The 16,080-nt window shown below is 39.8% G+C and overlaps 1 protein-coding gene across 1 annotated transcript in view; it reads left to right on the forward strand.

Moving 5' to 3' along the window:
- DPY19L4 (dpy-19 like 4) overlaps positions 1-16,080 on the forward strand; it is a 62,388-nt gene that overhangs the window by 28,901 nt on the left and 17,407 nt on the right. The window contains exons 8-16 of the mRNA XM_040993439.1: positions 596-730; positions 2,601-2,732; positions 2,832-2,930; positions 3,416-3,489; positions 6,673-6,831; positions 9,802-9,921; positions 11,552-11,672; positions 14,658-14,714; positions 15,362-15,444. Coding sequence (XP_040849373.1) covers positions 596-730; positions 2,601-2,732; positions 2,832-2,930; positions 3,416-3,489; positions 6,673-6,831; positions 9,802-9,921; positions 11,552-11,672; positions 14,658-14,714; positions 15,362-15,444 — 980 coding nt within the window. The remainder of the gene's footprint in view (positions 1-595; positions 731-2,600; positions 2,733-2,831; positions 2,931-3,415; positions 3,490-6,672; positions 6,832-9,801; positions 9,922-11,551; positions 11,673-14,657; positions 14,715-15,361; positions 15,445-16,080) is intronic.

Here is a 16,080-nt window from a genome sequence, read left to right on the forward strand (position 1 = left end):
TGCTGAGCCAATCTGAAGCCAGGAGCCAGGAGCTTATTCTGGGTTTCTCACGTGATGCAGGGTCCCAAGGCCATCCTTGACTGTTTTCCTAGATGACATGTAGAAGGACAAAGTTGATTTGGCCAGGCGTATTTCATACAGTCAGTGAACACCTTGTGTTTGAGGAGAGGAAAACAATTGTGAGTTTCCAAGCTCTGAGGAGAGATACAGGCACATGGTGAAAGGAGCAGAGACCTGGGCTGGAGGAGGCTGAGGCACGTGCTCCTAGAATACAGGAAACACCTGCTTACTTTCAGGTCATAAAGGAGTTATTTCCAAAATTGTAGAAGCTCACCAGACAAATCTACAATCACAATTTAGATGAAAGAAGATTTTATTACATTTTTCTCCTTTATTTCCCTGAAGTTTTCCATCAAAGGACAATGGTGCTTTTTCTTTAAAGTATCTATTTGAGATAATACTGTTTAAGGATTTAATAATTATGTGGTTAAAAACAGTTGAGTCATTAGCAGACCTGCAACTGTGATAAATAACAGCGGTCTTTCAGATTTTTTAGTAATAAAACTACTGATACTTAGTTTCTTGTTTTCCCTAGAGGTTTTGCTATTTGTTGATGAGTGCCTCCACTTACACATTTATGATGATGTGGGAATACAGCCACTATCTCCTGTTTCTTCAAGCAATATCTTTGTTCCTGCTTGATGTCTTTTCACTGGAGCAAAGTGATAAGGTATTGTGAAATGGTGAATTTAAATTCAGGTATACTTGTTTTTAACATCTTGTTTCTTAAAAAGTTCTTTTCTTTTTTAAAAAAATAAATGAAAATACTAAATTTTCTTTGGCAATGTTTATCTTATCTGAAAGGCAGAGATGTTTAGTTGATGACTTTAATTTCCCAGATGATTGCATTATTCAGGAGTGGGCCAAAGTTAGGAGCCAGGAACTCAATACCAGCCTGCCATTTAGGCGGTGCCAGGTGATCCCAGAGGTGCTCATTAGCAAGTTGCCGGAATTGGGAGCAGAACTGGGGCTCAAAGCTAGACATTTTTATATAGGATGCAGACATTCTTTAAAAAAGAAAAAAAAAAGATTTACTTATTTTTATTGAAAAGTCATATTTACACAGAGAGAAGGAGAGACAGAGAGAAAGATTTTCTGTCTGCTGATTCACTCCCCAGGTGGCCATAACAGTCTGAACTTAGCCAATCTGAAGTCTGGAGCCAGAAGCCTCCTCCCTCTCCCAAATGGGTGCAGAGGGACCCAAGGCTTTGGGCCTTCCTCCACTGCTTTCCCAGGCCACAGGCTTGGAGCTGGAAGGGAAGTGGAATAGCTGGGATATGGATTGGCTTCCATATGGGATCCTGGCACATGCAAGGCGAGGACTTTACCCACTAGGCCACTACGCTGGACCCAGGATGGAGACATTCTAAGTGACATCCTAACATTACACCAAAGGCCCATCCCTGTATTGTTAGATTTTTTATGTTTAACAATTTTATTTATTTAAAAGGCAGGGGCGGGCCCTGCGCGGTGGCGCAAGTGGTTAAAGGTCCTTGCCTTGCACGCCCAGGATCCCATATGGGCGCCGGTTCTAATCCCGGCAGCCCCGCTTCCCTTCCAGCTCCCTGCCTGTGGCCCGGGAAAGCAGTCGAGGACGGCCCAAAGCTTTGGGAACCTGCACCCGCGTGGGAGACCCGGAAGAGGCTCCTGGCTTCGGATCGGCATAGTATCGGCCCGTTGCGTTCACTTGGGGAGTGAATCATCGGATGGAAGATCTTCCTCTCTGTCTCTCCTCTCTGTATATCCGCCTTTCCAATGAAAAAATAATAATAAAAATAAATCTTTAAAAAAGGCAAGGGCTAAGAGAGCAAGTTTCTATCTATTGGTTCACTCTCCAGAATGTATGCAATGGCCAGTGAGGCTGAAGCTGGGCATCCAGGAGCTCAATCCAGATCTCCCAAAATGATGGCAGGAACTCAGCTCCTTGAACTAATACCTCTCTCCTCTAAGATCTGCATTAGCAGGAAGCTTCAGTTAAAACCTAGAGGTGTGTATGGAACTGAGATGCCAGTATCTTGACAGACATCATAGCTCACTAGACCAAACACTTTCTGATAACACTTTCTGAAGAAAGTGATACGTTCTTTACACACCATAATCAATATTGATTATGGTGGGTATTTGGCATAATGGTGAAGATGCTTGCTTCCCGTATCAGCGTTTCTGGTTCCTGTTCTGGCTCCTTGACTTCTAGTCTGTCTTGTTGCTGCAGCATGTTCTGGGAGGCGGGTGACAGCTTAGTACTTGGGTCCTTGGCACTGAACCATGTGTGAGACTTCGATTGAGTTTTGGGCTCCTGGTTTCAACCTAGCCCAAGCCCAACTGTTGCAGGCATCTGAGGAATGAACCAGCAGGTAGAAGATCTCTGTCTCTTGCTATCTACCTAGCTTACAAACAAAATGAAAATAAGTAAAAATACAAATTGAACATTCTTTTTCCTAGATTATGTAATTGTTGTCAAATTCATGCTAAACAAATGTAATGAAAAATGTACCGTAAACTTGATGTTACACCTATTGATTGTATTTTTGTCCCAACAGGTTCATGAAGTTTATAAAATCTATATATTTTCTCTCTTTTTGGGATATTTACTGCAGTTTGAGAATCCAGCTTTGTTAGTGTCTCCTCTGTTAAGTTTAGTAACGGCCTTAATGCTTACCAAGTGCCTTCAGGTAATTAGAATGGTCTTCCTGTCATTCTTGTGGTTAAATTTAAACTATTACATTTTTTTAGGCTTTACTTTTTTGTTCAATAATTTCTTTTCCCTACAGTTGAATATGAAAAAAGGAACTTTCATAGCTAAAATAATGAAAGTGATTCATTTTTACGTGGTGTGTGTTCTGACAGTGGCAATGAATATTATAATGAAGGTAAGTTACTCCTTGCTTGATATTCAATAAGGATAATGAGAATAATGAGACAATAAGGAGCAGTTTATATGGTGTCATTTTGAGTTAAACAATGATCATAATCAGCATATTGGATGAGAAAAGAGGATTCTGATTTTTCTTTATACTTTAAAAAAGAAAACATTTTGCATACAATTTGAAATGTTATTATAGCCCAGTTGACATTCAGCAGTATAGGGAATGGCTGAGATAAATACAGTATATTCAGAAGAGTGTAGAGTGGGTGAGTGCCCAGGCGGGGCTATTGCTAAGAACTTCTTACAATCTGTTGTAGTTCTATGTCAGTGCCTAAAGTAGTGATTTGCTTATGGCAGCAAATCTTGCTTCATAGTTCTGCCAAGTATGTAATTCTTATTTTTGCAGGCTTACTATATTTTATATCTGAAATATTTGAAAAAACATGTTGCTATAAGCACAGCTAATCTTTTTTTTTTTTTTTCTTTTAGATGTTTGTCCCACACAAAGAAAATGGGCATATGATGAAATTCCTTGAAGTAAAATTTGGACTAAATATGACTAAGTAAGTTTCAGGTTATAGATTTATTAAATTTGTACCACTTGGAAAGTAAAAAGGAGAAAAATATGAGTTTTTAAAAATTAGGTAAATTTTAACTTCAATAACATTGTAGTATTTTAGGGCTATTTTCTTCCTTGGTGAGGAACAGTGACACAGTCTAAGATCAGAGCCAAATTAATTATAACTGATACACCAACACTGCGCTCACATTACGAAAGGACAGAGACGAATCATGAGACTTTTCTTTCATGTCAGAGAATCTTACCTTGGAACTATAGTAATCAGACTATAATAAGCTGGCTTTTTAAATTCAGAATAATGTACCTGTATTTTTTGTTGTTGTTATTTTTATTATTCCAAGAATTTATTTTTATTAGAGACATAGATTTAAAAATTTTTTAAATTTTATATATGTATTTTAAAGATTTATTTATTTTTCTTGAAAAGTCAGATATACAGAGAGAAGGAGAGAAACAGAGAAGGATCTTCCTTCTGTTGGTTCACTCCCCAGTTGGCCACAATAGCTATAGCTGAGCTAATCTGAACCCAGGAGCCAGGATCTTCTTTCCACGTGGGTCTCTTATGCCAGTGCTGTGTCCCGAGGCTTTGGAGCTGTCCTGGACTGCTTTCCTAGGCCACAAGCAGGGAGCTAGAAGGGAAGTGGAGCAGCCAGGATACAAAGTAGCACCCATATGGGATCCTGGTGCCTGCAAGGCAAGAACTTTAGCCACTAGGCTACTGTGCCAAGGCCAGAAAGGCAGATTTACAGAGTGAAGATTTATATCCACAGTTTAGATCCCCAAATGGCTGCAACAGCTGGAGCTGAGCCTGTTTAAAGCCAGCAATTAAAAGCTTCTCTGGGTCTTCCACATGGGTTCAGCGTTCCAAGGACCTGAGCCATCCTCTGCTGTTTTCCCAGTAAGTTGGACAGGAAGTTGTTCACTCTCCAGCAGCAGTGGACTTGGTACAGCAAGTCTATAAGAACACGCATGGAATACCATAATGGTGAGATAGCCGAGGTTTATTAAAGCCAAGGTTTTAAAGAGACATTGTCACTTGTGCTTCAGGGGAGGGGATTTGAGCCATTTACATTTTAATAGCAACAGACAGTCCCCTAATACACAAGGACTAGTAGGTTCCTTTCCTTGTTCTTTTAATTCCTGTCCCCATGCCTGGGGGAGGAAGCACCTCTATTACTTAAACCTACAGACTAGGGAATTTCCTGTCCATTCATCTCCATATTAACTGCTCCTGGGACCTTCCCGGAGAAATTGCAACTAGCTCTGGCTCCACACTGGCAAAGAACGATGTCCTTCCACAGGAAGTGGAGCAACCAGGACATGAACTGGCACCCATATAGGACGCTGATGCTTGCAGATGGAGAATTAGCCTGTTGAGCCACTGTGCTGGCCCCTGTTAATTATTATTTTACTTTTATTTATTTATAAGATTCATTTGAGAGCCAGCCGTACAGAGAGAGAGAGGAGAAGAGACAGAGATAGACCTTTCATCTGCTAAGTTTGTACCCCACATGGCCACAATGGCCAATGCTAGCCGAGGCCAAAACCAGGAGCCAGGAGCATCTTCCAGCTGTATCACATGGGTTACAGCATCCAATTACTTTGCTTTTTTAAAAGTCCGAGAAGAATAGGTTTTCTATCTCCTGATTCAGATTCTCCAGATGGCTGCACTGGGGGCTAGACTGGACTAGGTTGAAGCCAGAAGCCTAAAATTCCATCCAGGTACTTCCACGTGAGTGCAGGGTTCTGTTTACCTGGGCCACCATCTGATGCTTTTGCAGGCACCGTTGCTCATATGGGATGTTAATGGTTAATGTCCCAAGTGGTGGCTTTACCTATTGTGTCACAATGCCAGCCACTTTTTGTTGTTTATCTTTTATTCTGAAATGAAATAGGTGATTTTATGAACTGATAGATTCAACGTAAATAACAGGATATGTATTTACTTACACACTTTTTTACTTCTAACATACTTAGTAACTTCCTGTAATAACATGAAATGATAGATACTGCACAATGTATGTGCTATATTACTGTTAATGGAGTGTATGACATGGCTTAAACATGTGAGAATCCCTCTGATGTGAAACTATGTATGTATATCTACCAAGATAAAAGGATTCACTTGCTCTGTGAAAATGCATTTCCAGGCATATATGGCACATCGGAAGCAGTCAGTACAAATTGACTGGGGCGGGTGTTCGGCCTTGTGGCTGAGATACTTGTGTTGGAGTCCTGGCTCCACTCCTGACTCCAGCTTCCTGTTGATCAGACCCTGGGAGTATGGTGTTGATTCATTTTTTTTGGTCCCTGCCACTCATGTGGGAGACAAACTGAATTTCTGGCAACCTGTGTGGTTGGAAATTTAGATGTATTTATTAATTTATTTGAAAGAATAATGGGGAATGTGTGTGTATGTCTGAGAGATTTTGTGTCTGCTGGCATTCATTACTCAGAGTGGCTATCACAGCTGGGTCTGAGTTAGACCTGAAACAGGACCTAGGAACTCTACCCTGTCTCCTGTGTGAGTGGCTGGAGCCCAGGCACAGGCGCATTTTCAGGGAGCTGGATGTAATAGGGAGAGTCAGGGACTTCAAAAAACACTCTTGTATAGGATATGGGGCTTGCAAATGCTGATTTAACCACGTGTCACAATGCCCAGCCCTCAAAATATTATTGGAAACAATGTAGAAATTACTAATGAGATAATCTGCTTTCTTTATGTTTTTTTATGTGTTGAAGTCCCAGGCTAATTTTATATTTAAAATTTCTCTCCATTTGAATTAGCCGATTTGAAATGTTTAGTAACCTTTATGGGTAGCTAGTGGCTACCTGATTGGACAGTACAGGTATAGAAGTTGGCAGTTGAACTTTTTGTTGTCTTCTAGAAAAAATGAAAATTGAAAATTGTTAATGCTTACATTGAACTTTGATCATTATTACAGAGCAGTTTTACATTTTAATTTTTCGGCGTTAATTTTGATAAAAGCATAAGCTTTATTCACAAGGGTTACTGATACTGTTATATTCATTTATAAAGACAGGACCTTGTTTGTACAAGGAAATGGATTTAGGAGTTATTTTTTGTTTTAGGTTTTACTAAAATATTTTCATGTTCAGTACTTGAAAACACCTGTGACTTTAACATGCTTTCTGTCTTCTACAGGAATTTTACCATGAACTGGCTGCTTTGTCAAGAATCGCTGCAGACACCATCTCAGGATTTTTTTTTGCGACTGACACAGTCTTCTTTATTACCTTTCTATATTTTAGTGTTAACTATTTGTCTTCTTTCTATGATGCAAGTTATTTTTAGGAGAATTAAGTAAGTACTTGTGACAATTAATCAATCACACTAGTGTTATATCCTCCCAGTATATATTCTCTCTTCAATGTTATAAAAATATTGTAAGTTGATTTTAAAAAATTTTTTGAAGATTTATTTATTTTTATTGCAAAATCAGATTGACACAGAGAAGGAGAGACAGAAAGAAAGATCTTCCATCCGCTGGTTCACTCCCCAAGTGGGCATGATGACCAGAACTGAACCAAACCAAAACGAGCAGCCAGGAGTTTTTTCCAGGTCTCCCTCGCAGGTGCAGGGTTCCAAGGCTTTGGGTTGTTCTTGACTGCTTTCCCAGGCCACAGATAAGGAGCTGGAAAGGAAGTGATTCAGTCAGGATACGAACTGGCATCCATTTGGGATCTCAGCACTGGAATCCTGGTGCCTGCAAGGCGAGGAGTTAGTTGTTAAGCTAGCATGCCAGGCCCCCAAATTAGATTTGTACAACCACAACATTGTCAGAATTTAAGATTAACATATAAGTTAAACTTCTGCAGCTTCATTTACTAATATACTCAAATGTTTACTTAAAGTAAGAATAATTTTTTGTTTAATAGCTTTTTAAAAATTTAATTATATGAGAGGCAGGGTGACAGAGGAAGGGAGAGACAGATGGGAATCTTCTGTTCCCTGGCTTGTTCCCCAAATGGCCCTGACAGCCAGGTCTGGGCAAGCCAGGAACCGCATCCTGGTCTTCTGCTTGTGGGCAGAGCCCAAATACTTAGACCATCTTCTCCTGCCTCCTCAGCTGCATTAGCAGGGAGCCAGATCTGAGTCACAGCAGCTGCTCAGATTGGCCCTCTGCTGTGCGAAGTAGGATTCAGGAGACAGATTAATCTGCTCCGTCATAATATTAGCCCTTTTTCTGTTTAAATGAGGCTAGTATTCATGATTTAGGTTACTTTAGTATTTATTATTCATTTAGTATTTAGCATTTAGATTTAGTATTCATGATTTAGTTTGGCTATTTCATATTGTTTAAGGTTTTTGTTTATTTTCATCTATTTGAGAGAGCACAGAGAGGGAAAGAGATCTTCCATCTACTCTTTTATCCGCAAATGCCTACAGCGGCCAAGACTAGGCCAGGTTAAAGTCAGGTGCCAGGAACTCCATCCAGGTCTCCCTCATAGGTAGCAAGAGCCCAAGCACTTGGTCCATTATCTGTTGCTTCCCAGGATGCATTAGCAGGAAGCTTGATTGCAACAGAGGAGCCATTGTTTGAGCTGGCATTCATACATGGAATATGAATGACCCAAAGCAGCTTACCGTGCTGTGCTGCAATACCCTCCCCTGTTCTATTTTTATCATGTTCAAAAGCAAGTCATATAGGTTTCTGTATTTGTTTTGTTTTGAAAGGCAGAGAGTGATTTTCTGTTTGCTATTCATTTCCAAAATGTTCTGAACAGTCTGAGACAGGAATTCATTTGGATCTCCCAAGTGCATGCCAGGGATCTCGGGATGTGAGCCATCATAAGCTGCTCTCAGGATGTGCTTATCAGGCAGCTGGGATCAGGAGTAGAGCCAGGATTGGAACCCAGTCATTCTGATATGGGATATGAGTATCTCAGGCAGGTGGTGTTCTTAACCACTGTGCTAAACCTCCACCTCTCATGTCATTTGTTCATTTTGAAACTTCAGTTACTCATTTTGTGACTTAACTATACTGACTGACTTTTCATTAGGTGAGCCATAATTGATCTTGGAAATAATCTAAACACCTGTTATATTACCCTGAAAATTCATATTTAATCTTCACAGATGTCTTCAGATTCCAAAAACCATATGTAAAAGCAGAAATGTATATTGGGTCCTGTGCCATTTTGTAACAAGCTAAACCTTGTTCTGTGGCACCAGTGTCCCATATGGATGCTGATTCAAGTTCTGGCTGCTCTGCTTCCAATCCGGCTCCCTGCAAATGTGCCTGGGAAAGCAGCAGAGGATGTCCCAAGTTGTTAGTCTCCTCCACCCATGTGGGAGACCCAGAAAGAAGTTCCTGGCTCACAGCTTTGCACCAGCTCAGCTCCGGCCATGTGGCCGTTTGGGGAGTGAACTAGTAGATGCAATATCTTTTTTTCTCTCTTTCTTGTATGATACTCTTCCAAGTAAAAATAAATAAATCTTTTTTTTTTAAGATTTATTTTTATTATTTTTTTGTTGGAAAGGCGGATATACAGAGAGGAGAGACAGAGAGGAAGATCTTCCGTCCAATGATTCACTCCCCAAGTGAGCGCAACGGCCGACACCATGCCGATCTGAAGCCAGGAGCCTCTTCCGGGTCTCCCACGTGGGTGCAGGGTCCCAAAGCTTTGGGCCGTTCTCGACTGCTTTCCTGGGCCACAGGCAAGGGAGCTGGAAGGGAAGCAGGGCTGCCGGGATTAGAACTGGCGCCCATATGGGATCCCGGGCGTGCAAGGCGAGGACCTTAACCACTGTGCCACAACGCTGGGTCCAAAATAAATAAATCTTTTTTTAAAAAAGTGTGTTTTAGTTATTTGATTAGCAGAATATACTTTAAAATTTTGAGGACTATATACATTTTTGGTAGAAATTTAAAATTTCAAGTCTCAGGGTGGGTGTTTGGTGCATCATGTTAAGCTGCTGTGTGACCTGCCTTCACCCCATATCATATGGCATAGGTTTCAATCCTGGCTCCACTTTCTACTTCGGCTTCCTGAGAATGCACACCATGGGAGGCGACAGGTCTTGGCTCAAGTAGCTGAGTCCTTGTAACCCATTTGGGCGACCTGGATTGAATTTCCAGCTCTTAGCTTTGGCCTGTCTTGTCCTTCACTGTTGGAACAATTTAGAGAGTGAACCAGTACATGGAGGTCTCTCAAATAAATACATTGAAAAACCATTTCAAGTATGACTTTCAAAATTTAGAAATAATATATCTTTGATTTTTTCAAAGATATGTTTTCAAGGTCTTAATAGTAAATCTCTCTTTTGTAGTGGTAAGTCTATGAAAGAAAGTGTTTCTCTTGAAGATGGACGAATTGGAGAAAGGCCAGAAGTAATGTACCACATAATTCACACTGTTTTATTGGGTTCCCTTGCAATGGTTATAGAAGGGTAAGTGTACTTTGTTTGCTCTGTTTTTATAGATTGGTTTTTTTTTAAAATGTTTATTTTGACTTTTGAATTTTACAATACAATTCCGTAGAGTCTGGGATTTCCCCCCTCCCAAATTCTCATCCCCCAACTGATTTTCCCCATATTATTACAATAGTATAGGCTTTTCTAATGATAAGTGAATACATCCAGGAATATATTTATAAAACTTAAGAAAGTTCAAAACTTACACATTTTCTTAAATCAGATGAAGTTTATAGTACAAAGAACTAAATTTATGTATTTATTTACTTGTTCAAGAACTATTGAATGTCTTCCAAGGTCTGGGCATTGTACCGGGTGCTGGAGGTACAATGGTAAGCAAAAGTGGGCGCGGAGTCTCTAACCCTGGTGTACCTTATGACCTAATGAAGGGGTGGATATTACTCGTATAAAGATAAAATTAGAAGTTTTGTAAATGAGGTAGATGTAAATGGTGCTGTGATAATTTTCTCTTAAATTCTAAACAATTTATCCATTTATTTGGAAGGCAGTTATAGAGAAAGAGGGAGAAAGAAACATCTTGTCAGCTGTTTGATTCCCTAAATGGCTGCAGTGCCAGGGCCTGGGCCTGAGCTAGGCTAAAGCCAGAAGCCAGGAACTTCATCTGGGTTTTCTGTGTTTTTACTACATTTCCAGGCACATTAGGGAACTGCATCAGAAATGGATTTGCTGTGACTCAAACTAGTATCCATATAGATGCCAATCATGTAGGCAGTGGGTTGACCCGTTGCCCCACAATGCTGACCGCTGTAGGAGTTCTTAATATATTTTGGATGTTAGTCTTGCCAGATATTTAGGTGCTTGAAAAAAGTTCTTAGAAAATAGAATATAAAAATAAGTTTAATTTGGTGCAAGATTTAGAAATTTATATATACAAGGACTCTCCAAATCATGAAAAATATGTATTTATAGAGGTATCTGTGGGAACTGGCATTGTGGCCCAGCAGTTTAAACTGCTACCACTTCTGATCCTGATCCCAGCTACTGAACCTGCAAAGCAAGATAAAATGACCCTGAAAGCTACGTGGAGAACCCTGATGAAGTTCAAGGCTCCTGGCTGTGGCCTGGTCCAGCCCTGGCCATTGTAGCCATCAGGAGGGTGAACCAACAGATAAAAGATCTTTCTTTCTCTTCTCTATAATTCAGCCTTTCAAATAAAGGGATCTTTAAATTATGTGATGGGTCTCAAAATATTGTAAAAATTATTTTACAGCAAAATAAACGATCTTTTGATTCTGTTCCCCTCAGAATTTTTGAAGTGCCTTATCATTTAGGTTACTAGAACTGGCATTGCCTGTCTTTAATGTATTTTGAATGTGCTTATGTCTGCCAAGTGACCTTCTGAAAGAGCAATCAGTTTATATCCTCTTGAAGAACATTCACACTCATCAATAATATTGTTTTAATTTTCACACTTTGCTAACTCAGTGTATTCTTGATGACTTAAGAACTCGATAGCAATCTGTTGCTGAAACTAGAGATTGAGTTTTTTCATTTTCCCTTTACATTCTGGTGTTTTGGTTGGGAGTCAGAAAGGGAACTCATGTTTACTGAATGCTCCATGTGTGACTCCCTTGGTGTTTTCCAGTTTGAAGTACATCTGGACGCCTTATGTGTGCATGCTAGCAGCATTTGGTGTGTGCTCTCCTGAGCTTTGGATGACACTTTTCAGGTGGCTACGACTAAGGACTGTACACCCAATATTATTGGTGAGTCGCTGTTATTTCGTGTTAGGCACTTCTTTCTCTTCCAATTAGATAAAAGCCAAATGCTAATGAGAGATGAACTGAATACACTTGAAGTAACAGTAGTAAATCATATAATGACTGATGGGTAGGAAAATAGGTCTTGTGAAAAACATTTTTGTTAAATAATTCCTGATTATAAAAGTAATACATTTTGGGCCAGGTGTGGTAGCCTAGCAGCTGAAGTCCTTGTCTTGCACATACCGGGATCCTATATGGACATCAGTTGTTATCCCAGTGGCCCCGCTTCATCTAGCTCCCTGCTTGTGGCCTGGGAATGCAGTCAAGGGTGGCCCAAAGCCTTTGGACGCTGTACCTGTGTGGAGACCAGGAAGAAGCTCCTGGCTCCTGTCTTCGGATTGACTCAGCACCAGCTGTTGCAGCTGCTTGGGGATTGAATCAGCATACAGAAGATCTTCTGTAATACATTTCAGTCTAAACAACTTTAAAAGGAAAAGGTAGATGCTCAAATAAATCAATAATGTGAGTTGTTATTAATAATTAATTTCTAAAATATCTTTCCTGATTTGATGGATTATGTTCTGTATGAATGAAAGTTTGCAAGGGGTGAAATTTAATTTTTTTTATTGGAAAGCAATTATGCAGCTTGGCTGAATGGAAAATTAATGTTGTTCCTGCTGTATATTGCATGTTCGACATGCAATGATAAATGAAGCATGATTATTTTTTATCAAATTACTGTCTTCTAGATTAAAAAACAATCTCCAATAAGAAGCACTCATTTGTAGGACAGTCTAAGAATTAGAGCAGGGCTCCTTGATAAAACTGAGGGTTTAGAGACTTTCCAATTGGAGTTACTAGGCAAATGAGAGGGAAAGTAGGGTATATGTGGCCAAAGGAATGAATAGAAACAGAGAGCAGTACGTAAGCAAGGGGACTAAAAATAGGAACAGAAAAGGCATGACGTGTTTGGTTTGGTGGCCAAAAGTGAGGTAGGGGTGGTCAGGAAACCGTTATGTGGAAGAGGGTGAGGTCACTGCAGCGTAAAGACTGGCATGCCTGTGCAGAGTCGGCACTCAAACTTTTTCTTTTCTGTTGGTTCACTCTTAACAGTCCTAAGACAGACAGGCTTAAGGATGGCAAAACAAATCAGGAAGGAAGTCATGGCAGGCTAGGGGCTTCTGTTGGATGAGAACTTTCCATATATCAGGTTCAGGTTCATTTCACATGCTTAATGCTGGATTATGTAATCTTCATATTATAGATGAAGAAACTAAGACATAAATCTGTTGTTGCTTGAGATTATAGCTTGTAAATGTATAAACCTTGATTCACATCTAGGCTTTTGTGTCTTTAGAGCCAGTCAAAGTAATACCATGTTACGCTGGTGTGAAAAAAAAAATTTGGAAGAGATTGATATGACCTAGTGCTTCATTAAATATGGTCATGAGAAAGGAGAAATAGATGTTTCCTAGGTTTCTGGCTTATTTATTTATGCATTTATTTATTAAAGATCTACTTCTTTTGATTTGAAAGGCATATTTACATAGAGAAGGAGACAGAGAAAAATCTTCCATCCTGTGATTCACTCCGCAAATGGCCACAATGGCCAGAGCTGAGCTGATCCAAAGCTGAGAGCCAGGAACTTCTTCTAGGTCTCCCATGTGGGTGCAGGGTCCCAGGGCTTTGAGTCATCCTCTACTGCTCTCCCAGGCCACAAGGGCTAGATGGGAGCTAGATGGGAAGTGGAGCAGCTGAGATGTGAAGCAGCACCCATATGGGATCCTGGTGCATACAAAGCGAGCAGTTAGCCACTGAGACATTTTGCTGTCCCAGGTTTCTGGTTTATAGTAGTGACTGTGGATCATCAGGTTCCCAAAGGCATGGGACAATAGGGAGAAATGGTTTTGGGAGGAAGATGGTTTATTATGTTTAATAATAGTCATTATTGTGTTTTGTCTTATTCTCAGAATTTATGAGTTCTTGTTTTAACATAAGTATATTGATACTGCCTTTAACATAAATATAGTGCTTATTTAACATAAGTATATTGCTATTGCCTTTTTAAAAATTTTTGTTAACTTTTTCATACAGCTTTGTAGTATCCTTCACTAAATTCTTCATAGCATGAATTCCTGGGAAAATTTTCTAATATTGATTTGTAATTGTAAATATTACTGTGAGCATTACATCTTTAATGTTCTGTCTTAAGTTTATGTAGTAAATGTGTATATTTCACTTTGCCTCCAGCTTAATATGTTGGAAACTCAGAAGTCTTAAGATAGCTTATGTTTTCGATCTAGGTTCCCCTGTGATTTTCCATCCACTGATTCACTACCCAAGTGGCCGCAGTGGCCGGAGCTGAGCTAATCCAAAGCCAGGATCCAGAAGCCTCTTCTGGGTCTCCCATCCAAGTGCAGGGTCCCAAAGCTTTAGGCTGTCCTCTACTGCTTTCCCAGGCTACAGTTAGGGAGCTCAATGGTAAGTGGAACAGCCAGGACATGAACCGGCACCCATATGGTATCCCAGTGTTCGCAAGGTCAGGATTTAGCCACTAGGGTATAGTGACAGGCCCAGTGTGTAGTGTTTCTAAAGTAGCCTCCTGGACCAAGCGTGATAGCGTAGCAGCTAAAGTCCTTGCCTTGAACGCATTAAAATCCCATATGGGTGCCATTCTAATCCTGGTGGTCCTGCTTCCTGTCCAGCTCCCTGCTTGTGGCCTGGGAAAATAGTGGAGGACGGCCCAAAGCTTTGGAATCCTGCACCCGCATAAGAGACCTGAAGGAGGCTCCAAGCTTCTGGCTTTGAGTTGTCTCCACTCCAGTTGAGTGGCTGCTTGGGGAGTAAGCTATAGGATGGAAAATCTTCTCTGTCTCTCCTCCTCTCTATATGTCTGCCTTTCCAATAAAATAAATAAATCTTAAAAAAATAAATAAAGTAGTCTCTGAAATGTATTTACTCCTAACCCACTTTACTCTATTATTTTAGGCTCTTATTCTGAGCATGGCTGTGCCCACTATAATAGGTCTCAGTTTATGGAAAGAGGTAAGAAAATTAGATTTTATTGTTATTAAAAAGTACTTTGCCTGAAAGATTATGAAAAATTTGTGTGCATAGGAAACTTGAACTGAGACAATTTTCTAATAAAGTGTGACATCCTTAGAATATCTTAATTTTTTATCATTAAGAATGTAATAAAAGAATTAAAATTTTTGGAATGCCATCTGTAGTCTAGTGCTACTGTTAATTCAGTTTCTAATTGGCAGGGGAAATTGCTAAATAAACAGATGATAAAAAGCATTTTACCACTTTAAAAGATTAACACCTAAAATGGTAAAAGTTATTTGGCATATTATATATACCGTGAAACCAGTTGGCGATAAGCATGCAAATTATTTCACCTGAAATTTACTTTTTGATATGTATATATGTGAATGACAGATACTAACAATTGACTTATTGTGATAAAATTATTGGGTCTCAGCCGTGAATAAATCATAAAATAGGTTATTGTAATGAAGAATGAGCAGGTCACTCAAGGAAATTAAGAGATTTATGACTTTCTTATGTGAAAATAAATGTTAATATATTGCTGACCTTAAATTAGTCTCTTAGTATTTTGAAGTAATCTGAAAACAGTTGTGTTTTAGCTACTTACATATACCTTCTGGGGATTTTGCTTTGTATTTTAGTTTTTCCCAAGACTAATGACAGAATTAACAGAACTACAGGAGTTCTATGACCCAGATACAGTGGAACTTATGACCTGGATAAAGTAAGGCTGAACTTCCAAAACTGTTAAAGTATTTATTAATCATTGTATGTTATCCAATGAATTTAGGAAAAATAATACTTTTCAATGTTCTTTCCATAAAACAGAGGGATCTTGTCCTGTGTTTGGAGGGATATTGAATTTTTTAAATTTTTGTAATGAAACTCATCTCCATAGGCTCAAAAATCCTGCATCAGGAAGTACACAATTTGAGAGTCCCGCTGTCCAACACCTAGAAATGAGGCATTACAATGAACAGCTTTCCTTTTGTTCAGAAAGTCAGAAGAGTTTCCTTCTGTCCTGAGCTGGGGTGTATGGGTGGTCAAGTGCTCGTCTTGGTAACTAGGGTTTAGATTTGAATGCGCACACATTGTGCGAGATGTGGACCTGAGACTGTGGAAACAGGAAACTATATGGGAGATCTGCTCCCAGCCCCCCTCCACCCCAGACACACATACACACCACATACACACACACACACACACACACACACACACACACACACACACACACACACACACATATGAATCCAGAGCCCACACAGTGAGGGGAGGGGAATACACAGTCTGCTACACGGCAGAGAGATGGATAGTGAATTCAGATCCTCTTGGCTTCAGCTCTCCTCCTTCAGGTTTATCC

Source organism: Ochotona curzoniae, unplaced genomic scaffold (assembly GCF_017591425.1).
Source record: "Ochotona curzoniae isolate NIBS_2020 unplaced genomic scaffold, NIBS_Ocur_1.0 contig_1071, whole genome shotgun sequence".
In the NCBI taxonomy this organism is placed as follows: domain Eukaryota; kingdom Metazoa; phylum Chordata; class Mammalia; order Lagomorpha; family Ochotonidae; genus Ochotona; species Ochotona curzoniae.